Source organism: Electrophorus electricus, chromosome 2, assembly GCF_013358815.1.
Source record: "Electrophorus electricus isolate fEleEle1 chromosome 2, fEleEle1.pri, whole genome shotgun sequence".
Taxonomy (NCBI): Eukaryota; Metazoa; Chordata; class Actinopteri; order Gymnotiformes; family Gymnotidae; genus Electrophorus; species Electrophorus electricus.
In genome coordinates this window covers 15,704,092-15,729,603 of record NC_049536.1, presented here as the reverse complement: position 1 = coordinate 15,729,603, position 25,512 = coordinate 15,704,092, and the positions used below count along the sequence as shown (strand labels likewise).

Below are 25,512 nucleotides of genomic sequence, written 5' to 3'. Positions count from 1 at the left end.
CTTCTGCATCTAGCACCGGTGTCCACAATTGATTAGGAACCTTAAAGCAGGAGGATCTCATAAGAAAGTCATGGTGATTTTATAAGATTGCTGTAGGCAAAACTATATACTATGCAGCTTGTCACAATTTTCTAGAATATTGGTAGTAAAATGTGACAGGATCCAATACAAATTATAAAGTATTCTTTAAAAAGACTTTTTAAAAGTCTTTTAAACAAACATGCAAAAAACATTTCCAACTATGGTACATTATAGCCCAGTTAAAGAGAAATGTCATTCAGAATGATATTCAAAAATATTAACTATTTTTGAGAAAAAATATGCCATATTTAATAAATAACCTAACACCAATGGCACTAGTTGTGCCGCATAAAAACAGCTTCACTGTGCTTAAATTGGAAGGAATAAATTGCCCTCTAAAACATCAAATGATGATATTATCAACAGAAATAATAAACTGCTTCCTAATATAAAGTATCTGATTATAGAATTCATTAAGAAATCCTGAAACATGATTTTGGAAACAAGCAATTTTCCACAAGCTAAAGTATGTAACAAAATCAGTAAATTAGTTACATGTAACTCAGGTGCTTCCCAGCACTGCGCAGGACACTGTAGCAGTCCAGCCAGTGCTAAATTAGCAGGTTGCAGGTCTGTTAACTCAGCTGTTTCCTAACCCTTCCCACAGCTCAAGAAATGGAATGAGTTTGAAATGGTACTGCCAGTACTGCCTTCATTCATTTGTGCTAGAAGACACTGCTGGCTTACTATTGAGCACCAGGTATGTAATATTAGGTTCAGTTTATATTTATAACTATGTAAGGAAGGGACTGAGGATGAGCCATGAGAGGGAGTAACCTTCTTGTTGTGAAGTCTACACTCAAATACATACCTCTACAGGCTGTGCTTCCAAAGCTGTATTATAACATTTACCAACAGTGTAACCTTGAAGCAGTTTTGGAGTAGCTATATTGTTTTCGGTTGAAGCAAGTCAGCTTCAAGTGTAAAAAAAGACAAAGTACCTTACTGAAGTTTAAATAATCTATTTATTCTAAAAACACTTTTGGTCCCATACCAAATAACATTCAGCTTATGCTATGTTTCTCTGGCAAGAAATGCAGTCTTATGCATATTGTTGTTTTCTCTGTTTCAGACTTTACCTTCAGAAATTAAAGCAATACTTGTCATATATTTCCTTAATGCTGATCACAGAACAGCATTAGAAAATATGTATGTGCTAAGCAAAGCTGTTGGATTCTGTGATTGGTTAAGGCAAGAGAATAACACTCCACCATTATATCCCTGTTGCAGTGGCATGCCTTGTTGATTGATATGGCAAATGTGGATTAGAACAATGAGTCTGTGCTACATAGTAACTGGCTAAACAAAGGAAGATTTGACAAAAAGCTCAGTTTTTATAACAGTTACTGTCCAGTAGAAATTTGTGAGAGTATTATAAACTGAAATTAAGAGGTCTGAAAGCCTTGTTCATGTAGACTTTACAACTCTGAACTACAACTTTGGAGTTTGTGTGTGTGTGTAGTTTTACCTCCAGCTTTGCAAGCTACTTCTACGATGTTTCTGATCAGCTTCTTGGTAGATATTTACTACCTTAGCCTCCCTGAGGATGACTGCACACTTGATATGTGTTAAACGTTTACCTACTCTAATCAGAGACATAAAAGGGTGAGCGTGACTTAGGATTGGTGTGGGAACTTTGTCCGTTTCCTGAACAGGCACTGTAGAATCTGTGCTTAATTTTGAAAATATGCTTGGTTCTTTTATGTACAATATATTTAACAACTGTACAAACACCAACATATCAGACCTATGGCTCATTGAGACAGACACACTGTCACGTCGGCCGAACCCAAAGCCAACTACAACACCCAGCGTGCTGTCTGTCACTCGGCTAACAAAGCAATCAATCATACACATTCCTTCAGATCCTCATCACCAGAATATTGACATCACCTGTTTCTTTACATTTGACTATATATAAACCTGCCTAGAACTTACCAGTATTGCGAAGTATTGCCACTAGTTTTGACTGTGCTTACCGAGCGTTCTTTCCTTATTTTCTATATTTTGTATCAACTGTGGTTTTTTTGCTCCTCGGACTTCTCATTTTTGCCTGCCCCTTTTTTGGTATAGTTTGCCTGGTTTATTCTTGTTCTCTGGTTTTGGACTCGGACTGTTTACCTTTATGATTTGGATTACCCCTGTCTTGGCTTTCCTTGTTTTGACCCTGGCTTGTTCTCCCATCACGAATTTGGAATACAATAAATCCATCACTCTACATCTGCGAGCGTCTGGCCTTGCTTGCCCCGTCACACACACATTAATGCAATAATATTGACTTCTTACCTAAATTTAGCAACATTAAAATTAATTAATTTAATGTTAAAATGAATTTAAAACAGAATATTATTACTCTCTAAAGAATGTTCAAATTTGTGCAGAAGCATTTATCAATAGATACAAAATGTTTGGCAATCTCTTTCTCTCATAGTCTCATTCACATCTAAGTGATAAGATGTGGCAAGGTCCATAATAGATAGTTAGACTAGATAGCTAGTATATAACTAGTATAGTTTCACCAATTATCAGCATTACAGAATTATAAATGTGAACTTGGTAAAACCTTGGTAAAATGTTTCCAGCAATTAAGACTCAACCGACCATGTTTCTCCACAGCTGATGAGGATTGAGCTTTGTGACTCTCAACAGCAGTATATACACTACCCTTTGTTGTGGTCAAGAAAGAAAGCCAAATGTCATAAATATAAATGCAAATAAAGTTCGGCACAAATGTGACAATAGTGTGATAAGTGCAAATATATATTTGGATTCCCTTTATATTTTTTATGTTGTGCTATGTATAGGAATCATTTTTGTAATTTTAAGTAGACAATTTTCCCAGCTTGTTTGTCCCCAAAATGAAGTGAAATGAAGTGAACTGTAACACGCATTACAGTATAAACGTACTAGACACAATACAGGAATATAGAGACCATGCAAAAACAAACAGTGCTATAACAGAAACACAGGAAAACCTACAGAGCTAGACATAAGAACCAACAATAACCAAACAGGAAGTTAACAGAGCTTAATTATAGAGCTAAACAAGGTAGATGACTAACTAGACCTGGGTGATCCCAGTCAGGGCTAACCAGACACAGGTGACATAAATCAAGGTCATAGAAATAAACAAAGTGGTAAAACAGAGCAAATACCAAAACAAAGATGCATGTGGATGGGCATCGCCCAGGAAGGGGAATACCTGACACTAATGTGAATCTATGCACTACTGTACTACACTTTAGTACTGCTTATTCTGCAATGACCCTGCACTTTTTACAGAATTCTGCAGCATTTGGAAGATACTTCTTATCATATAAGAAAAGTGTAACACTAACTGTAGCAGCAACTTTGGCCTTGATTTTATAATATCTATAGCTGTAACACATATGGCTGTAACACCTTTACAATATTCTTTGCACTTTAGCATAGCTATATTTATATTGTATATCACTAAACAATTTTTATATTCTACTTTTTAATTATATCTACCTACTCACTGTGTATTCAGTTTGTCTTGGATGTATGCTCTTAATTTCCATTTGGGGAATAAACTGTTATCTTTTTCTAATTCCTTACATTGTAGAAAAGAAAGGGTGTAGTCATCAAGCCAGATTGCACTCTGAAACTCTGAGTCAAATTTCACTGGTATTCTCTGGAGACAGCCATCAAATATCTGTTCAGTTTCAATTCAGTTTTAATTTCAACTCTTAAAGCGTAGAAAGATGCTAAATAGGCTAGGGGAGAAGACAGGAGAGTCATTCATGAAAGTATGACTTTACTGAAGCAAACTTTTATCTGGGTAGAAAAAGCAGCACAAAGTCATCTATAAAGAATAATTTACTAATGTTTGTACAGATTCCAAGAGCTTGATGTCAGCTGGGGAAAAAAAGGTTTGGGTTTGTTTTAAACCAAGGAAAACAGCAAGCTGTCAGCTACAGGTTTTCCATTTACAAATACTGCAGCATATACAGTTTCATACTGTAATATACAATAAAGGAAAAAGGAAAACTCATTGTATGTGTGAGTCATTAAATGTAAACAAAAAATAAAAGACAGAACATATGAGAGAAGCCATAATGGTGGAAGTGGTGCATTAGTTTACCAACAGAAAAGCACATATCTGCCTACCACAAATTCCTCCCCTAATCACAGATTAAATCACTTACAACATTCCTAATGTATTTAACCTCAGCATGAGCTTGTCTTTCAGTCAGAGAGGGATGTTTGGGGGAGTAGGGGAAAGCAGATGGATTACATTTTATTCCATAGGTACAGGAAAGCATTTGAAGGGAAGCAGTTCACATACTCAAATAATATCAAACAAAAAGTCTAATCCAGAACAAGTGTATTACTAGTAAGGCTAAAAATACTTGTTTCTAAATAAACATTGCAAAGTCCCCACAAACAGCCTTTTTAGTCTTATTAGAGTGATCTACTGACTGCTGCCTTTGTCAAGAAAATTTGGGTTTGGCAGACAGATGCAAAGCCTCCAGTCAAACAGAGAAGGCTTGCAAACTACCACATTCTGCTGCTCTGCCAGAAGGGTACATACATTTGAAATTTCTCACAGTATATACAGTTCTCTACTGTAATATGAGTCAGCCATAATGTACACACAGATGATTGGTGCCTAAGAAGTATCACTAAAGTTTCATATTTTAAAAGTTTTAGTGGAAAAGCTGATATGTTTTTTTTTGGATTAGGACTGGCAAATAGGTCTATTTAAGTCTTGTGTCTGTGATGAGTGATGCCAGAGGCATTCATCTCACATCCTTCTCCAACGTTTTCTTTTTCAATGCTGACAGCAGTTTTAGGGCCTACAGCAAAGAGCAGTTAGACACAGGTTCTTGCAACCTGAAATTCCAATAATGGTTTTGCAGTCTACTCAGCAATCCTAGCTGTTTAGATATTCTACTGTATGTCATATCTTCAGATTCAGTTCAGATCACCAAACTTATTGTGATATTTTATCTTAGATGCACACATCATAATAAAATGGAAACTCCTTAATTTTATGAAACTATAGAATTCCAGGTTGTTTAGCCAGACAACCATAGTACATGTGTGTGTGTGTGTGTGTATATATATATATATATATATATATATATATATATATATATATATATATATATATATAAAATTGTACCACGCCCTTTATTAGTAACACCTACCTTGCACCTATACTCTTTAGTCACACACTTCAATAGATATCTCACTCATCACAGAACAGTTTCTGGCCAGAGGACCACTGCTGATCAAATTTTATTTCGGTAGAGGACCATTCGTCTGCCATCCAGTATTGTCTAGAAATCAGCAGTCCTGTGTTTGGAAACCAACAGCTGATGAAGAGCTAGAAGCGAATGAACACAAATTGTGTCTGCTATATACTCCAACCTACAAGGGTTCCTAAAAAGTAGGAACATACAGCAAAACTGTTTTGTGATTATTAATCAATTTTTAAAGTCAAGAAGAGCACTACAAAAATTGTCAGTCTGCAGCTAAACTTTCTCTAAATTATGTTGTTTAATCAGGTCTCAGTTCCAACTGCCCCATTGACTTTGCTCTTTATTTGACAAAACCTCCCCAACATTGTGGAGATGTTGCACAAGTGGCAGCTGCGATGCTAGACTCAATCATCAGCCTGTTTTGGAACAAATGCCATGGAATTCCACAGGACTGTGCCAAAAGACATGTGATGGCACATGTTACATAAACTCTGAATTTATATGTCAAAGGTTTAACATGATCCTCTTCCATCAAGAAGCTAAACAAATTTAACCTCCATACCACAGACACTCTGATATTTAAAATGTGTTAATGATAGTGGTTTGATGAGGAATAAAAAAACATGACAAATGACATTCGTTAAAACAGGCCTTCTAGCATTTCCACTTTTAGCATGACCATCTGTGGAATTCCAAGTTGTGTTAATTGGAACCGTCCCCTATTCTTCTCCCATGCGTGGCATTCACTATCAACATCAACTCTCATAATCAAGACACTAAGGCTAACTCCCAACCTTTGCCTGGTGCTCTGGAGCCTAGCTTTTCCAGCTCTGTGGTAAGAAAACACAAACTATGGAAATAAAATATGGAATTATGAAATGTGGAAATATGGCAAAATGATCAAAGAAAGGGCATGGTTTTCAAATAGCATTTTATAGAAAAGGCAATATAATTTGAAAATAAATATGCTTTAAAACTACATTAAACAGACACAAAAAATGTTAATGAACATATTTACAGGGAGTAAATAAATAAATGTAAATAAACTAAAATCAGGCAGTCTCATTATGGAACAGAAAAATACAAAGGTAGTAGGGGTTTGGTGGCCTATGATTCTTTTTGGCTATCCACATACACTTTCTCTCTTTCTCGCTCTGTCTCTCATTCTCATACACACATGCACAAAGCCTGTTAGAAATCACACAATACATACATACATATACAGAGAAAAAAAACTTTAAAGGCAAACTGAAAAACAAATGATCAGGGAATGTTATCTCTTGTATCTATGGTGATATTGCAGACAAAAAATGTTTTAAGAAATCAGACTATAACACATAAATAGATCCAATTAAATACAGAGCCTAAAGATATCGAAAATATACTAAATATCATAAATTATGGACTCTCATCATGTAATGTGGAAAAAAGGGATATTAACAATGAACATTCAAATGACCTCGTATTTGAATGCTCCATGTGATTCACTGAAAAGCTGAATGACAGAAAAAAATGCACACAATTTTACACAAATAGGATTACATAAATCTCAAGTAGTCATCTGTCTTTCAGTAGAGAATGGAGTCGAGTCACAGAATCGAATCAAAGTGGTTTCTGTATCGAAAAACTTATATCCCTTTATGAAAGCAGATGAACCCAGGCAGTGGATGTGGGAGGAGCGCTCATATCCCATGGCGCCCATCCAAAAGCTGAGTTTCTCCAGACATCGCAAACCTGGTTGAACCAGCTGTCAAAACAAACAAACAAAATCGCTAGCTTTGAAAAAGCTGTTCACTACGAACTCCATGGCTCTTTGACGTGATGCTGACGTCTGTCGGTCTGTTCGGTTCGGTATGTTTGGTATTGTTTATGTCCATGCATCAAGCAAAGAAAAACTCCAAAATCCAGTGATACGCTGCATCATTGAGTTTTTTGACATGTATGCCCAAACTAGTGTATGCAGTGTTGCAATCAGTCACTTGACACAGCCAGTCCTCTTGTGTTGTTTCTTTAGCAGCAATTCTATTTGTATTGTACATTTTTTATTGTTAAATCTTAATGCATAATATACACATTTACTCTCAAAATATACAGGGGGGAGATTTCATTTACCCTCACACACACACACTCCATTTCCTCAGCCATTTCCTCAGATCAGCGGAATGCTTCTACAGTCCAGGGCTGACAGGTCAAAGTTGAAGTTTCAAAGTGCTGTGCTATGAATTATTACTCAATATTCCTTCATCCGAGAAGCCATATACATACTGATCACTGTTCATCTTCTTGGTCTGTCACATCTGGGGTGGAAAAAGAAGCAGTTGTCATGATTTAGGAAGTACACCCACACAAAGGCACACTAAAATACACACTACACACACACATACATGTATATACACCTGCACACACAGACCTGCATGTCCTTTCATTTAGTTCGAGCTGCTTTAGCCTGCAGTCAGCTTCAGAGTGTTTGCAGGAGCACTTGCACGTCTCTGGGTCTTGTACAAACAACCTTTTCCTCCTCTCAGAACAGGCACTGCAGCAGGGCTTACAGTTACCACTGTATCCAGAGAGAGAGAGAGAGAAAGGGAGACTGGGAAGGGGAGATTTAAACATATATAGAGATATGTGGGGAAGAAAGAGAGATAGTGTAGAAAGAGGATAGGGGGAGCAATTTTGAAATGATTGGATCATTGTCATAATTCAGGATTTGCATTATATCAATCAATCAAATGCATTTTTGCTTTGACCCGCCAGCAACACACAGAAATGCACTGGTAAGTGTTTGGCAGCGATGACAAGCAAGCGGTGGATTATCTCAACGCCAAGCCACAGGCTTGACATGGAGCCAGGGGGCCTACCCATTTTAGCGCATGGGGAAGGGGGGGGTTGAGCGATGTTAGGCCAACTGTGGCATGCACCTGCAAGCTCTGTTGAGGTGAAAGATACACAGTCACAGAAACCAGATATCACCACACACACACACACACACACACACACACACACACACACACACACACACACACACACACGACATTCCCCTTCTATCTCTCCTATATGAATCAGCAAAAAGGAGTGAGGCAGTGATGAGTACTTTGAAGATGCAGTGTTCCTCTTTATTTTGTCTTACACATGATTTTCCAAGGAATACCAGGATCGAACATTTAAAGATATAAAATCAAAAACTAATTTCAGCTGAATGTAAGGTTTTGGATTTCCCCATACCCCTTCTCACCCAAATTATTGCCTCTTGGAGTGAACCTTATCGAACATATTAATCCAAGTCCAGTACTAAATTAGCAGAAAAGAACAAAGTAGTGTTACACTCTCTCATTAAAACTTCAGTCACTAAAGGCATGGGGCTAAGGTCGTGTCACGGTACGGTCCCTCCTCCCAAACGTCTCCCCGTGTGTTTGTTTGTGTGTATGTTTGTCCGTGTGGCCACACCTCCCTGTGTTTCACACCTGCTCCTTGTTTTGTTACGTTAATATGCGTGTATATAAGTCTTGTGTTTAAGTGTGACGGTTAACCCTGATAGCCTGCGTGCTACGTCTTCATTGTTGTGTGTGTTAATAAATGTATGCCTTTTACGAAACTCGTCCCCGCATCCTGCTCTATCTCCAAAGAGTGACAGAATGTAAGTCTCTTTTTTTCAACATGCGAAATGACATTTACTTGTTACCTTTTTTGGGGGGAGGGATATGATTACAGTTAGCAGAGAAATTCACATGTAAAACCACAGGAACATGCATGTTGCTATGCACACATTCCTTAGCTTATGCATATTGCAAACACAAATCCACATAATTCTCTAGATCAGTTCAATAGATCAATACATTCAGTTCAATAGATAGTCATCTATGCTACAAACTAACCAAAAACATGTTCATTCTATGCAGCATCAGTGTTCAGCTCATACAGAGCAAAAATACTTTCTACCTTGGTAATGTCACAATTGAATACAAATGAACAACAATGCCATTAAGCTCAAAACTAACTCGAGGTAAGAATATATCAATAGCTGCAGACATGGAATCACAAAAATGAATGTGTTTCTTCATGAGAGGAAATGTGGATGACCAAACAGCACCAGCTGTACAGTGTAGCTGTCCAGTACTGCACCTTCTCTAATTACTGCCATTCACAGTTAATAAGATAATCTGAAATTTAACAGCCCATGATTTAATACACTCTGACATATCTCAGGGTCTCAGGTAAATCAAACAAACATGAATCCACCACCACCACACTTCAATTAGGATCTATATTAGAAGGTAGTTCAAACGGATTTAGAAGAAGACTAAATTGCATTACTGCATATATACTTACTCTTCGCTTTTTCTTTTTGCAACCCTGTCACAATATTCACATCTGGCACAGTCTTGTTTAGACAGCATACAGTCATAAGAACAACAAGAACATTCCATGGTCTACCCAATGTGCTCATCTCAATGCTCATCTTGTCCATGTAATGACTATGTTCTCAGCAGTAAGATGAACCAAACAAACACCCTGAGGTGTTTAGTAAGTAGGAATTACTTACAAGACAGGTCAATAATAGACAAGATTAAATATAAGAGTGCAACATTTCCATTTTTGCATGGATGAGCCACTATCAATTCTTAAAAGACCAAAAAAAACCCCTGCATTTCAGGGACTCAAACTGGTATAGTCTTGGTTGTAGTGTACTTTTTGTCCCCTTAAGTGTTGCTGGAAACCTGACTTAATGCTTGACGTGATATAATTATACACAAGATAAAATGTCCAATATCCTGTGCCAAACCATTAGTTTCATATAGGACCTAGCCCACTCATTTCATTCACAATAAACCTCTAAGAAATCACTGCCTAACAGTTTTTTCAGAGATAACAAGCTAGGCAGCTCCCTTCATCAGTGTTTCACTGAATTAAGCCCACAACACTTCCAGAAAGCTCAACAATGAGGTCTGGCATACAAGTAGCCTTTGATTGTATGATTACCACTGAAAGTATAATGTTAATTTTCACTTGTGCATCTATGGCATTTTAAATGTTAGGTCTGCACCAAGATAGCAGTAGTGTGGTTTTCCAGTGTTCTAATTCCTACAATAGCTCTAGTTTTAGATGCATACAAGGCCAAGAACAGATATTCTTATGAGATATTCATTAGTTTTATGTAGATTTATGCAAAAATGCATCCAACTCACACTGGGGGGATTAACATAATGGTCAACAATACACATTATTGGTGGTCATTCTTGCCCACAACAATAGAGATCAACAATGCCTCTGTCCATTGTCAGAGAAGTAACTAGATCTCTAGATGGAAACAATCATCTACATTGACTACGTCTGTGTCAGAGAAGACTCTTTTTCTAAGTAGATGGAAATAACCATCTATATTGTCTCCCCTCTGTGCCAAGAGGGAACATAATTAAGTACAATAGATTATCTTATGTTGCATTAAATTTGCAAATCAACTGTGGTAGCCAACCTGAAAGCTAAATTCTATTTTTAAAATCTATACTATATTTTTATCTAGCAGAGTAGTTGTACATTATTTGGACAGAGTAGTTGCAGTTGGGCATATTGTAATTTTGTAATTTCCATGTTTGTCTTTGTCATTTGGATGAGTAGCTGCAGTAACACTGTAATTTCTCATTGGTTGCTGGTTGGTTGTTAGGTAGGGAGCTATCTGCCAAGCTGGAAAGCCTACTGTACAAGATAGACTGCCCTAGTGAGGGTAGAAAGTGTGTACAAAATTGATAAATGTTATTTGTAGTGTTTTCCCCCTTTTACAATTGTTTCTTCTTTCAACCATGTTGAACGTTATTGTTGCATATAAGGATATATATTCTCAAATTGAATCAAAATAGAACTGATCAGGGACCTTGCAAAACAAAATCAAATTGTGGTTCTGTTTTTGTTTTCATTCTATTTCCCATTCTATTTCCCACCATGTGATTTTGTTTTGGTTTCTTTCTCTGCCCTTGTCTCTTGTCTTGTGAATTGATGCCCTTTATTGGTTTCAGTCTCATATCTCTCTATACCCTATATTCTCCTATCTACTTGGTCAGTTAATGGTGATTGGTTGCTGCTGTAGTCATTGCTGCTAATGCTGCTGAGCTTCCCTGAGATTTTGATTTATAGATAATTTCATGTTGAAATCTCCATGTTTCGTGTTCTCATTGTTTTGCTTTGTGACTTTTGTTTCATTTTTGATTCTGGATTAATTATGCTCCATGACTTCCAGCCACATGACCACAGACTAATGATTGTGGATTTGACCTCAATAAACATCACCAGTCTCAGAAATGCATCCCACCTTGCCTCTCTCTGCATTACATTAATATACAAGTGGTCACCCAATGGAGAAGCATAGCTTCATAACCCCTTACTGTTTCAAGTACAATGAATAAAATATAAACCTGACAAAAAAGTCATATGATAGGAAAATAGATCTGGAAGGACAAGTTTTCATTGGTTATGCCTATAATAAATGTACTGTTATGACTCAAGTGCTAATCATTAGCAGACTGACTTACATAAGTTAACTACTTATGTAGTTTGTATCTACTTATGTAGTTTGGGCTGTATTAGAGTTACACATTCAAAGTTACAAATTTTGAAATATCCCTGCTTGTAATGATATAAGGAAACACAGCTCCATCGTTGTCCACTTTTATATCAAAGTGGTGTAACACGAGTTTGTTTTTGTTTTTTTGACAAGATAAATGGATGGGACAAAGCTAATAATGTATATGTGTGTCTACATGTTGCATAATAACAAAGCTACATGTAGTGCAACCAAAAAAAAAAACAAACCCAAATATTTTATCTTTTTTCTGTAGAATAAATCAGATTTAACTATATAAGCTGAGTAAGCATTTTTTCTAGTTAAAGGTCCATTTAAAGACAAAGTCCCTGGTTTACTAAAAGTGTACTTGTGTTAAAACGTAAATTTGCTAAAAACCCAGGGGGAAAAAAATAAATAAATAACTGTCCAAGCTGATCTGCCACACCTACAGAGAACTGCTTATTTCAAAGGGTTGCAAAACAATGTTTTATCTTGGGTCTTATTTGGGTTTGCTTTAAAATCCATTTTGAGGTGATTTACAGGGTGGTGTCTATGAAAACATATTGGTTTGGCACCTTCATTGTGATTTAACAATCCTGAAAGTACTCTTGGCAACTCAAGGGCAAGAACTAATCTCTGTGTTTCATAACTGCTGTTACGAGACTATGAGAAAAGAGAATATGCAGCAATAAAAAGCCACTCATTAGTATTATTATTATTATATAACCATGTCAATGTCTTCAGTTTTCAGTTTACTGACAGTGCTGACCATTTCTTATACTTATTTGTCAGTTCAACTATTGCCTCTAATTCTGTCATCTTGGACTACATTCAGTTACAGTAGTGTACTCAGCATGGCTATCAAAAACATTTAGCACATGCAAAATCCTTATTTAAATATTGTTTTTGCATGTATTACCATTTGCACAAGTTTTCTTTTTAAATCATTCACAATTTGTCCACAAAACACCCGAGCAAACTACTACTTTGCACAAGCAAAAGAGCAATCATGATTTTTGAACATATTAAATCAAGACCTAAGTTTGATGAAGTGTACTCAATTGGCCAATATATAAGCTAATAACAATGTGTAGAAAAGATTTACTCACTTACTTGCTAGTGTTTCGAATTTGTACTATAGAAACTAATATAAGGATTAGCAGCACTGAGAGATTTTTATTACCTTAATCAGGTGTGGACTCTCTTTCCCAAGTTTTTAACTCAGGGACTGAGTTGCTGTCTAACATCGTTGACTCTTCTCCTGTTTGGAGTCTATCCCTTCTTCGAGAAGCTGGTCTCAACTAGAGTCTCAACTATGCCAAACTTCAGTGTGGAAGTAATGTGAATCAAAAGCTCAGTCATCAGCAGTGATTCAACTGACTATGCATGTTATGTCTATTTTTCTGCTGTGGCAATCCACACATCTGGCCATGTGATAAACAGTATCTCTAATTTGCGAATGACAAGTGAAACAAATAAGCTACTTACTACACCTTTAACCTGACTTAACCAGATTCTTTTGCGTGATACTCAACCCAAACCCATTTGCCATTAGTATAAGATGGATTCCAAAATGCAACAATATCACATTTTTACAAGTTTCCAGTAACCAAAATAACACAATATGGAGGTCATTACACCAGCAATACACTAAAGACAGAATTTCTGTACATGTCCAGAACCAAACCCAAAAGGCAAGAACATCTAAGACCAACGTCTTAGACCAAACTATTTGTTGGTTTACATAACTCACAGAAACAAAAGAAGGAAAAGCAAAACAAGAAATGATAAAAATCTCAAACATTTCTTTTCAAGTCTCAAACAAGATAGCTACAAGCAAAGACCTACTTAGACAGAACAGAAAAGGAGATGGGGAAACATAGAAAAAATAACTTTTGAGACAAAACACAGAGGACAGACTCAACAGTGTCATAGGCCATGATTTCATCAAAGATCCCCAAAGATTAGTACCATCATCTGTAAGCCATGCAATAGGAGAAGGGGAGGGTTGCTCTGTTAACATATGCATATTTACTTTTACTAACCACATAGCTAGATTTGTTGAAGCCTTTGCTGATTTGCTGCAGCGCCACAGATTGGTCAATAATAATTTTACACATCTTACCGCACATTCCAATTCTAGCACTTGCCAAATATCAAATCAGGGCTTAAGAAAAGGTTGGATTGGGGGTTGCAGTTGAAATCTGCATTATGGTTACTTTAAACTAAATGAAGGCCACAGGAGGTACTTGGTGTGAATTAATGCTAAGTAATCATCGTTTGGGTTAATTAAAGGAGACAAAATATCTCCTCCCAAATGAACTTGAAGACCAAGAGCATAACACTCAGGTGCAGGTGGGTGGAGGAGAAGGCTGAAGTGACATACAAGTCCCGCTTTTTGTTGCGGTTTTTCTTTCGCATTTTCTTTTGACCTTTCCCCTTGCCCTTCCGGGTTTTTCTGGAAAAGGAACAAAAAAAAACACACAAAAGAACAACGAAGAACAACAACTGAATTGTGGCAGATAATGCAAGAGGTACAGGACAACAAAAATCACCACAGTGGGCTAAAATGGAACTTTTGGTCAACGTCCAGCTCACATTATACTTATCATCACAGCTTCTCATCTGTAACAAAAACAAACTTATAGAGAAGCAATAAAACATGGTACTACTGACTATAATAATGCTACTGATGTGATTTTGGGATGTCCATTATGGAGTATGCGAGCCACAATCAAGACACATGGCAGACACAAACAAGACAAAGTGGACAAATGTGAACTACAATTACTACAGTTACAATGAGTAGCTCTGCATTTTGACATATCTATGACAAACAGTGAACATGAAAGCCATTTTGTTATTGATAAGATTACTTGTAAATAAGCAGGTGTATTCTAATGAATGACAGTTATGTGGGATTCACTTGATGAACAAGACTAATTTGTTCTAAGAGTTCTTCTCAACATCAGCTGGATGAAAAAATAAACCATTAATGTGATTTTTGAAGTCTGTGGAATATCCTTTCACTTCTATTAATGTTAATCTGAAAATTTAAAAAGAATAATGTCCATGTTCAAAGCTGGTTGAACCTGAAAATATACAGTGATTACCTTTGGTCTTTGAGATACTGTACTAAGGACAGATCTCTTCCCTTACTAAAATTGTCATGACCCAGGAAACATGCACAGAATGTACTTGACAAAGGCACCACAAGCCAGTTAGAGAAGGACATGAAACAGTGCCACATTGCCCAGCATTCAGATCACCGAGAGGGAAAGTCATCAACTGTAGTAGCCAGGAGCAAGTGTACATTTATCAGATGCCTCAAAAGACATCACAGAGTATAAACTCCTCATCACCTCAATGGTTTACTTTGGAACATAAAGAAAGATTGCCAGGAGCACTTTTAGGAATGTAATGGACACAAAGATCGCTGACCGAGTGGTGTCACTCTGTCAAATGATAACTTTAACACAGTTGATGGAGTTGACACGTTTATGTATAAACAGTAACTCCAACTCCAAAGCTCTTTCAACTAGTAATAAAGCAAGAGAGCTGAGAGCTCTTGAACTGCCCAAACTCACCTGTGTCACCTCTGAGGTAGCTGAGTTCAGCATATTTATAGGGGTTTATGCTTGTCAATTCATTTAACTTTTGAAATACACACTGCACTGTGTAGTTCTGAACAACTGAATCACCTGTACTAAGCAAATGCCAGGCTCCGTCTGGATGCCCACCAGCATGGGAAACTCAGTTTATCACAAACAACGTGATAGTAAATGTTACATAAAACAAGAGAGGCAAAGGAAACAGTGATGTGGGAAAGAGAAATGAGGAACCGAGAGGAAGATTGAGGCACACAGGACTGTAGATAGCAGAGGAGATAAATATAAGCAGGTAAGGAATGAGAACCAGAGACCATGCATTATCTCGCGAAACACACCGTGGAAGATTATGCAGCAAAAGTGGCTTACTTTTCTGTCTTCTCCTGAATGTCTTTCTTTAGCCTGAAAAAGAGAGCGACAAAAGAGGGAGACATTACCTCATGTTGCATGTGTTTGTTTAGACTTTAAAGGAGCTGAACATACACTGACAACAGCTAAGCAGCCCAGTGGTGCCCTGACAGTGCTAGTTTAGAAGATTTATCCTGAGCAAGAGATGCACATCATACAGGCGTGGGTGTGCGTTGTTCAATTACCCACAAGCACTGAGAAGGAAGCAGTGGATGGAAAGGAAGAAGATGGGGAATAAGCAAGGTGCTGACATCATAACAATAAAGGTTTGTACCTGCATTGGCATTCAGTGTGCACTGTGAAACTCATTTGGATGATGCCTCTGATCTGGCGAGGTTTTAATTTTTGTACCTATAAAGAAACAAAACAAAGCATTACAGTCTGAATGGCAGCATGCCTGGTAGTCATGTTGGGTACAGAGGTGCACACTCTGATTCTGTTCTATTCTGTTAAAAAATGTTCACTGCAGTGTTCCTCTGAGTACTGTTTGAGGATTCTGTTTTATTTATTTGATTTCTCTTGGAAAGCCAGTATCTTTTTTGACACATGCCACACACAGGGCAGTTGTAGCTCAGTGGTTAAGGTACTTGACTAGTAATCAGAAGGTTGCGAGTTCAATCACACCACAGCTGGGTTGCCATTGTTGGGCTCCTGAGTAAGGTCCAGTTGCTCTGAGTACTGTTTGAGGATTCTGTTTTGTTTGCTCAAGCTGTGTTCATTCAGAATTGTAAGTTGCTTTGGATAAAAGCATCAGCTAAATGCGAAACATGTGACAATAAATCCTATTTTAAGGCTGACACTAGATGCTGGGAGCCAGAACTTGCATTCTTGGTTCATATATTTTGTCCTTGCTGGGTTATATTTAACTAACTAAACATAAAAGTATATAGAATCGCTCTGCATGCATAATATAACTGTCTCACAGAAGGGTTACAATACTTAAAAGGCAAATAAGGTCTCACTGTGTGCTATTATAATCCACTGTTACTATAACTTATTATAACCCAGTTACTATACCCTATTGTTTATGATCCATCTGCTTGGGTACACAAACAAAGGCCTCATTGCACCATCATATACAGCTTGTATTGTTTTACCCTGTGCAATCACAGTAGTGGCACTGAGGTAGGTAATTTAAACTAAGATCAAGCGAGGGGGAGAAAATGAAACAGCAACAAATAAGGGACCAAAAAAGATTGTGAAATTAGTTGTTCACATATTAGGCAGATAAATGAGGCAAAAGGCAAAAGTAGGTCTAAAACATTATAAAGATATACAACTTAAGTTGCTACAAAAGAACAGGCGATACTAGGTTAAAACTGAGCACAGAGCATGAGGAAGGGGAAGGAAGGGAAGGGAAGTGTGTGGGGCTTAGCACCCACACCCTGTGCTGGCGTATCTATGTGGGGCGCCCTCTGACCTCCAGGGTGACGTTGTGTGTGGCAATGGGCGTGCACTCCAGCATCTCGTCATTGCAGCATCCAGCGCAGCGCATCAGCACCACGCAGGATGGAATGAAGATGTGCTCGATGTCCTCGGGGTACTCCTTCTGCACATCCACAAGCAGCTCCCGTGGCCGGCATATTGATTTGTTGTACACCTCCGTGAAGGACACCACTGCGGCGGAGATGGGGCACAGGCGGGGGGGTGGGGTGGAGAGAGAGACATGTTGCAGCTTCACCTCCGAGTTTGATGAGATGCCACAGGCAGTCACAGTGTGAAATTAAGCATCTTCTTTGGGAGTAGTTTGATCTAGTTCTAGTAACAATAGTAACAATGTGTCGAAGCGTTAATATATTTTTTTAAAAGCTGTCGTTTGCTTAATTGACATGGTCATGACAAAGATTGGTCTACATTAGCAATGTGGTCAGGATGCTCATAGCAAACAACATACTAAATAATAGTGATCTTCTTGAAGACACACTAACATATCAGAATCAGTACTGCAAAAGCCAATATTAAGATAATCATTGAAAATGATATTATAGTGCAGCCATAATGACAAGCCCAAGCTTGCTGGGAAGCTAAAGCAGACCGCCAGATTCACAATGTTGAACATGCACCCCTTAAGGTCTTGCCTTTTGCAGTTGAAATACCTAACCCAAGAAAGATCCAAGAACTGCTGTGAACCACATACATGACCTTTGTGAGGTATGGGAACTGAACAATGAACAAAACTGTGATGCTAGTCATTTCACTTTGTCTGTAGTGTCTGTAGTCACACTGCATGCAAGTCTGGCACTCCAGTCAGTTCCCAACTGACACCAACATGTTAAAAGGGACTGTTCTTACAAACTGGACTTGCTGAGATTATGAAAAAAATGTATTACATCCAGCAGATCTCAAATAAGCCATGTCCCTTATGCACATATCCTACATACACCGTTTTTACACTTTTGTGTGACAGTAAGAGAGATGGAGACTGACAGCAATGGACAGAATGTTCTCATTTGCGTCATTTGTGATGTCATAAAAGCAAAGCTATGAAGAGACAATACAACTTTAACATGACTTAGAAAAACATAAAACTAAAATAACAAGTCATTGCACGTCAGTACTTCTCAGACAATTCAGGAATTGAGCAATGTGCACTTGTGTTGAGGACATTATATTCTGATAAGATCCAGACGCTGAATACTAATATACACAATACACTTACAGAGAGTCATCAGGTTACAATACCGCTGATTTATTCGTATATGTTATCTTGAATCCCAGTGTAACAGTGCATGAGTTTGTTTGCCCACCAGAGGGTGCTGCATTCATCTAACTCGAGACAGGTGCGATGCAAACGCAAACCACCACCATCTATTGCATGAATCACATCTCTTGCACCATCATGAACTTACCGTCATGTGTAGCTCCACCATTCTCTCTCGGGATGTAGGCACTCTGTTAAAAAGCAGAGAATTTAGTCAGAAATGCAATATAATTCCACTCATAAGACACTTTTGGAATGAAACTATATAGAAAATGTGAAAAGGGTAAATCAATAACTCAAAAAAGAAATGCAATTTAACATCAAAAAATCAATTGTTTAATCAATGGAAAACAAACAAGACATTTTTTAAAATCTTCTCATATGATGCTGCACGGCCATAAACTCTTGTCGACTCTTTAGTTAGTTTAAAATATATATATAATAATAACAAGTTCCAGTATTGTTCTCAGCCTTCAGTTTGCACTTCCTGGCCTGAAAATGTAGTTCAAAAGTTTGCCTCTCTTAGCACTGTAATGCCCTGAAAATCACACTGCTCCTTCAGTCATTTGTGTTCCCTCTTCAGTTGTCTCTATGATGCAATCTGGGGAATGAACCCAGAGTCTGTAGGGCAAAGATAAACCAACCCCTTAATCCATGCACATGATGACAACTTTTACAGTCCAAGATCTTTATATTTCACTAACAGAAATACAACATTTGTCCTTTGTACATTTTGAATACAAAAATATGGGTCTCTGTGATGTGACGTTTAATCCTTATGGGTTATGAAATGTGAATAGTATTGATTGCTATTTGGCCATACCCTTACATCAGATCTTATTGGCTATTACAAGAACAAGATGAAGCTTACAAAGAGTGCGTTAATCTCAGTAGCAACAATTTTAAAGAGCATTGTTGTGTGACCTCTTTGGCTAGACACAATATGTTTCTGAGATTTGTTTAAAACATACCTATGTTGTCCCATAGGTGCAACAGTGTGAATCATAAAATATAAATTATGGTACCAGAGTCCACGGTACCAGCCTCCAATCTTGCTAGAAAACACCTGAGACTATGCAGTTTAACACTCTCTAATGCAAGAACAAACATAATTCTGGGATGTATGGAACCTCAATTAACTGTTAAGAAATTCTTCTATTTTAGTCCCTTTCTTATCTAATAATTATTTGGCTATTAGCTAAATAGTCTATATGCAATATAGGCTATATATGGCCAGGTAAATGATTTGTAGCTGCACGTTAGTAAGTTTGGCTTCATCTTTCAAATGCTGTCAAGTGGATGTAGTTAGGAGAACAATCACAGTCACTTTTCTTTGCAGGACTACACATTAGTCAATGTTATCATTGTTGTTATGGGAGAAGCAGTAATTGGGGTGTGTGATCTTTGATTTCAATTACCAGTGGCTGCACAATGGTCTGTTTGCTGAACACTTCCACATAGGACCAGGTGGCCTGTTAAATGTGATTGAGGCTTGCAACGAACAGTCTAAAGAAGCACCAAAGCTATGTCTTAAAAGGAATAAATTAGGCCACGCCTAGTATTGTTCGTAGGCTATATCTCTCAGCCAATTCAGAGACTGATTATACACAAGTTAAACGTCACCTCAAAACAGACTAACATAAAAGAACCAGATCATTAGGTAAAGCCAATTATATGAAACAAGAGGGTTCATATAGACCTACTGTAATCTATATTACCTACCAAACATCGAACCTATCACTCTCTATGCCTTCCAAGATCGCCAGGATTATAATCTTCAAATCATCTCTATATCTGAACATTATGGTACTACCTATGAAACTTTCTGCCGATTGCTAAATCACGTGCATAATTTTGTTTTGGTGGTGGGCTTGGAATGTCATCATAAAATTAGCCTATACTCTAAATGTCAGCATTTTTGTTAAACTATAAATGCAATTCATTTCATTTATTAAATCTACAGATAAAGTAGGATATGCTACTAGAGGGCGCAGCTCTGTAAAATGATCGCGCGTGCTTACCGGGACGGCATCAGTACACGTTTTCATTCACCAGGCCTGCTCTCTGGTGAGAGAGCGACGCGACTGGCACTGAAGAATGACCGCATCAATTCAAGTAGGTTGAAGCCAAACACGGCGATATTATCTTACAGTTACAATAGCAACAAAAACATGTGTGGTACGCCTTTATGAAGCTTTTAAAAAAGTTGCTACCTAATCCAACGCGGTGAACTCATAGAACTGTCCCAGTAATAAGTACTTTATAATCCTACATGTAATTGTTGCACAGGCTGCCGAATTAAATGCGTATCCTCTATAATCAGATGGTCTAATCAGGGTAGATGGAGGCCTACAGTTACCTGTGGACGTAATTTCCTACACGCCAATCAATTAAAGTTCTATGTCTCCATTCATTGTATTTAGTAACCTGTATATAGTATGACACGTTCCAGCGCGGCTTTTCTCTAGCCTTATGACGCTGCGCCTTTAATATCCATAAGATGGCTATGACGAGGCCTTTACAAAAACCATCGACACCACGCTCCGCTACGGGCGAACGTGCATGCATACACAGCCTGGCAGTAATTAATGTTCAACCTCGAACGCTAACGAAATAACGTATTAGTCTGGCAGCTTGCATTTTATATTGCTATTAAGTAGTTAGCCTGTAGACAAAAATATGGTCAGTGACCTCGCTATGAGAGCGGCAAGGACGCCCGGCGCGACACAAAAAAGCACACAACACCCACACCGCTGCGATTTAAAACGGACAAAAAGTAGACCCCCCACTGTACGCGGAGATAGAAACTTACCTTGACAGCTGAAAAATACAGAAGCGTCACACAAAATAACTGCAGCAAGCGAACAGCAAAGTTCATGATTGAAAATACAAAACGTGAAAGTCTGTTTAAAATCCTATCAGTCGATAGGCGAACTTTTTCGAAAGCATTGGAAACGATCTCTGAAAACAGGGTAGACATGGATAGAACTTTCAAATGGGGTCAGAGCACTAAACTGGCATGAATCCCATTTTTGGTCCCACAAGGCACGCAGGCGAGACACCTGAGAGAGAAAAAATAACGTCTTTCAACTGTTGCCAATAATTTTTAAAATATCCAGAAACGTGAGAACCCAGGACGCGAATCCTCTCACATTATTCTCAAGTAAACTAATATTTTCTTCAAATGGTATTACAATCCACATCACAGTAATAATCCCATACTTGACTTGTCACTTGTCTCCAGATTCGTGTCATTTATGGAAGAAAGATGAGGAAAAGTATGACCCTATGATGCAACTTTGAGCTATGGCAGCTCAAGTTAATCAGTACATGGAAACACTTGCAAAATCAGCAACGAAGTGCCGGTTAAAGCACGTAGGATAGCACACTTCTGCCGTCGACATGTATTGAACCTTGAATTCCGCTTCCTGGTGGTCTCCCAGCAGTCTGTAGGTTTTCACGTCCGCTCTCTTCGTGTCCGTAAGACGCCACCGTAATGAACACCGATGTCGGCACCACGCTCGAGCGGTTTCAACTGTCGGTCACTTCGCAGCGCACCGAATAGAAACTACATATGGAACGTCTCTGATTGGACGATGCAGCAGTGGCCGTTCCCACAAGGTGTCGTGCCGAGCTCTGTGGTACTTAAGTTAAATACGCAAAATCTGATTCAACGATCGTCGCCAGTGAGCTTTTTTTTTTTTTAAAACAGGAGACTTGCTCTTCTAAGCTTCTGCAGCCTGAAATTTTGCGAGTTAGTCTATTTGCACATGACAAGAGAATAAACTCCCATAACTGATTTATTCCGTAGCAGAGGGCAGTGGTAGTGATAAGAGTTAAAAAGTACTGTAGCTCGAATGGTTTTTAACGGTTTTTAATGGTTTTAAAGATTCTGTCTCTAAGAGCAAGGGTCAGAAGTCGGTCTTATATATCCTGGCTGTAATCATGCATTTTGTTATTCTATTGTAATAAATACATTCCACAACTTAAGGTAATCGTGTCATACAACATATGTCTAAAATAGCAGTAGGCTACCTAGGGTATGCGCAAACTTAGCTGGAATATTATAAGAAGCATATGACAGGAGCGTTGTCGTCTTTTTTGGGACGGTCCTAAGTTATGTTGCCGTCGGAAAGTGTATGATAAATGGTCGTGATCATGTTTGGCAGCATGTGTTCGTCGCCACGTACAGGTGTGCGTGCGTGCGAAAAGACCGGCTCTCCACAACTCGCGCTGAACTCGTGATCAACGATTCGCTTAGCCAGCTGGCTCGGGTTTTCGTTGTCATGGAAAACCCGGAATAGACTCCTTCATTCTCTTTCGTTATTTATTTCATTTTCTTTCTTTTTTTAAATTTCTTCCCACTTTTCACGACGTATAGCACGGACCTAAACGACGACATAACTTTTAGAATATGAATAATGTCACAATGGCTCGTTGAATCCGTTTACTACTTTAGAGATGTTATATCCTAAAATAACAAATGCGTAACCAATGAGTATATGCAGGCGTTTGCTGACTATCTGCAATCTAAACACCCCCGAAAAGATTTCAATGCTTGAAAAAAGAAACTACATCATATCTTCGTTCTTTCGTAGGCTAAGCCGCGGTTTATTTGTGGATGAGGAACCATTCCAGCCTGGTCAATGACGAATTTACAGTTTAAAACATCGAAATAAATAATTATTTTTTCTTTCACAAGATGACACGCTTACCATGCTATTTCGTGCCAGACTACGTGCCACAACACGCTAATGTGCGAGGCCTCGTGTCTTTGAAGTCATTCATACGTTTTACTTTAGTCATAAAGTTGCTATAGCACCCTCTAGCGGGTTAAACTGGCACGTGTCTTTAGTCTGGAGTTTCGCAATTTAATCTTCAGTCTTTCTGTCTATAGTATGGGTATTTTCCTACACTAAGCACCTTGGTTCATTACATCAGTTAATCGTCAAAGCCTTAAGATGTAAACAAACAAAATGTAACTGTCCAGTACAGCACTATTTGCAAACTTGGGCATTATAAGAAATGCATGTCATATAGATATTTCACAGAATTGCAAGCAAGTCTCTCTCTTTAGTGAAATGGGAGCATGCACATTAAACTGAGAAAAAAAAATCTTTCCTTTCCAACAGCAGCCATCTAGCAGATTGTTTTTAAACCAGTCCAAAACTTAAATATTCTTCAGTTCTACTGCAATTGACCCAGGAATGTCCATATGATGCTTCAGACTCTTCGGACTCTTGAGACTCTTATGACTATAGTCTCTTTTGTGAGACAAGATATGACCATAATTACCTACTTTGTCCACACAGAGATTACTGATGCCTCATTTCATGTTGGCAGAAAATTATTTATCCTCAAAATCAAACATAAGCATACAGGCTTAATTCTGGCTAATCTCTCTCTCTCTCTCTCTCTCTCTCTCTCTCTCTCTCTCTCTCTCTCTCTCTCTCTCTCTCTCTCTCTCTCTCTGTGTGTGTGTGTGTGTGTGTGTGTGTGTGTGTATGTGCGCGTACACCTCTGCTTGTACTGTTTAGTCTGAATTACAGGTGCAGCCTTGGCCTACTGTACTAGGTGAAAGAGAGACAGGATAACGTACCAGTAAGGAGATAGCCAAAAGAGTATCCTGGGGGGAGGAGGGTCCTGTACATCAAAGACTGTGAGGAGAGATGTTTTTCATGCTTTTCAGTATATTGCACGTCAGAGTTTAATTGAAGAATAACAAAGACATAGAGTACTGTTCCTGCTGACTACATTAAAATACCAACAGCACCAGGACAGAGTTAATGAGCTTTACACTCCCTTTACTACTGCTTAGGACATACCCCAATTATACACAAACACACAGAAGACATGAGGACATATGCGTGCACACACACACAAGCATACACACACACACATACACACTCACAAAGACAAAATACTATTATTTAAATGTCCTGAATAAACTTCCCCTTATTAATTGCACAGAAATTCACATCTACCCTTAAATGTTATTACAAACATTTTACAAAGTAAGCACCTGCATGCAGCCATGCTCTTTACCCTTGGTTCTTTCAAATGGTCATAGAACAAGATTACATAATCTCCAACAGAAAAATAAGATTTAATCTTACCTACATCTTCACTGATAGCAGTCAACAATAACGTGTCCATCTCAGCTGTCTGCTATTTCTTGTTTGCACATTGTAGCTGAATGTTCCTTGCTATTAGTCTGTCAGCCTAGTTTATAATAATCAGTTTATCATGATAAAAGATGCAAACTCCCCTCACCTTGGTTGCATAAAATTAGGTTCAGTGTCTTCACAGTCTGAAGAACCATTGCAATTTAGCTTGATAATAATTCTACAAGTTTTCACTGAAATGAAAATGTTTTTCAACATGCCAATTAAATGTGCTGGATTTAAAGTGCGTTTAGATGATAAAGAAGGGGTTACAGCTAAAAATGCACTCCCAGTTCCCAGAAAAAGAAGGGATTGCCCTTTTATAGAGAAAAAAGAAATGATAAAAAAACAGGAAGTATTGTGTTTATTTGTGTGTAGTGTGAGCAGCGAGAGTATATTTTTCAAAGTACAGGCAACCTAATGAAAATATGCTTCATTATCATCTGTAAATAGGAGCTATCTGATTTATAATATTGGATTGTATTGCTTTGTATTTGTTTTGATGCAGTTTTAGATTTTATGTTCAGTTACTCTTGCTTTGTAATTCCAGATACCTGTCCTACTCCTTCCCTCAATTTCACTAATACTGTAGGGAGAAACCAGTCACTCGCATTATACTCCAGGGGGACACTAAGATCTCCTCAAGCACATAACCTTACTGCAGGACTCTCGTGTGATAGGTCACAACCCTTCTCTCTCTGCAGGCCTCTACTTCTGACATATTCTTGGATGCTGCTCAAAGCAGACGAATTCTGTCCCAAAAGTTAAT

At 38.1% G+C, this 25,512-nt stretch overlaps 1 protein-coding gene across 4 annotated transcripts; it reads right to left on the bottom strand.

Annotated features, from left to right (window-relative positions):
* Positions 1–6,223: 6,223 nt before the first annotated feature.
* Positions 6,224–22,109, bottom strand: vegfab (vascular endothelial growth factor Ab). Of its 4 annotated transcripts, none has more exons than XM_027011094.2 (8): positions 21,392–22,109; positions 18,728–18,770; positions 17,299–17,495; positions 16,153–16,229; positions 15,840–15,872; positions 14,249–14,320; positions 7,720–7,899; positions 6,224–7,606 (listed from the first exon to the last, which is right to left on the bottom strand). In XM_027011094.2, exons 1-8 carry the CDS (start codon positions 21,557–21,559, stop codon positions 7,585–7,587), a joined length of 792 nt encoding a protein of 263 aa, XP_026866895.1. In that variant the 5' UTR covers positions 21,560–22,109; the 3' UTR covers positions 6,224–7,584. The 4 variants fall into 4 exon arrangements, with proteins under 4 accessions (XP_026866895.1, XP_026866896.1, XP_026866897.1 ...); XM_027011095.2 differs by having other exon boundaries at positions 7,720–7,866; XM_027011096.2 differs by lacking the exon at positions 14,249–14,320.
* Between the last annotated feature and the right edge of the window lie 3,403 nt (positions 22,110–25,512).

Coding starts and splice junctions, on each gene's coding strand:
- vegfab (XM_027011094.2), bottom strand. CDS start 21,559: ATGTCTACCCTGTTTTCAGAGATCGTTTCCAATGCTTTCGAAAAAGTT. Junction 7,900..14,248: donor CGCAACAAAAAGCGGGACTT/GTATGTCACTTC, acceptor TCCCCTTCCCAG/TCTCCCTTTCTCTCTCTCTC. Junction 7,607..7,719: donor CTAAATGAAAGGACATGCAG/GTCTGTGTGTGC, acceptor TTTCCACCCCAG/ATGTGACAGACCAAGAAGAT.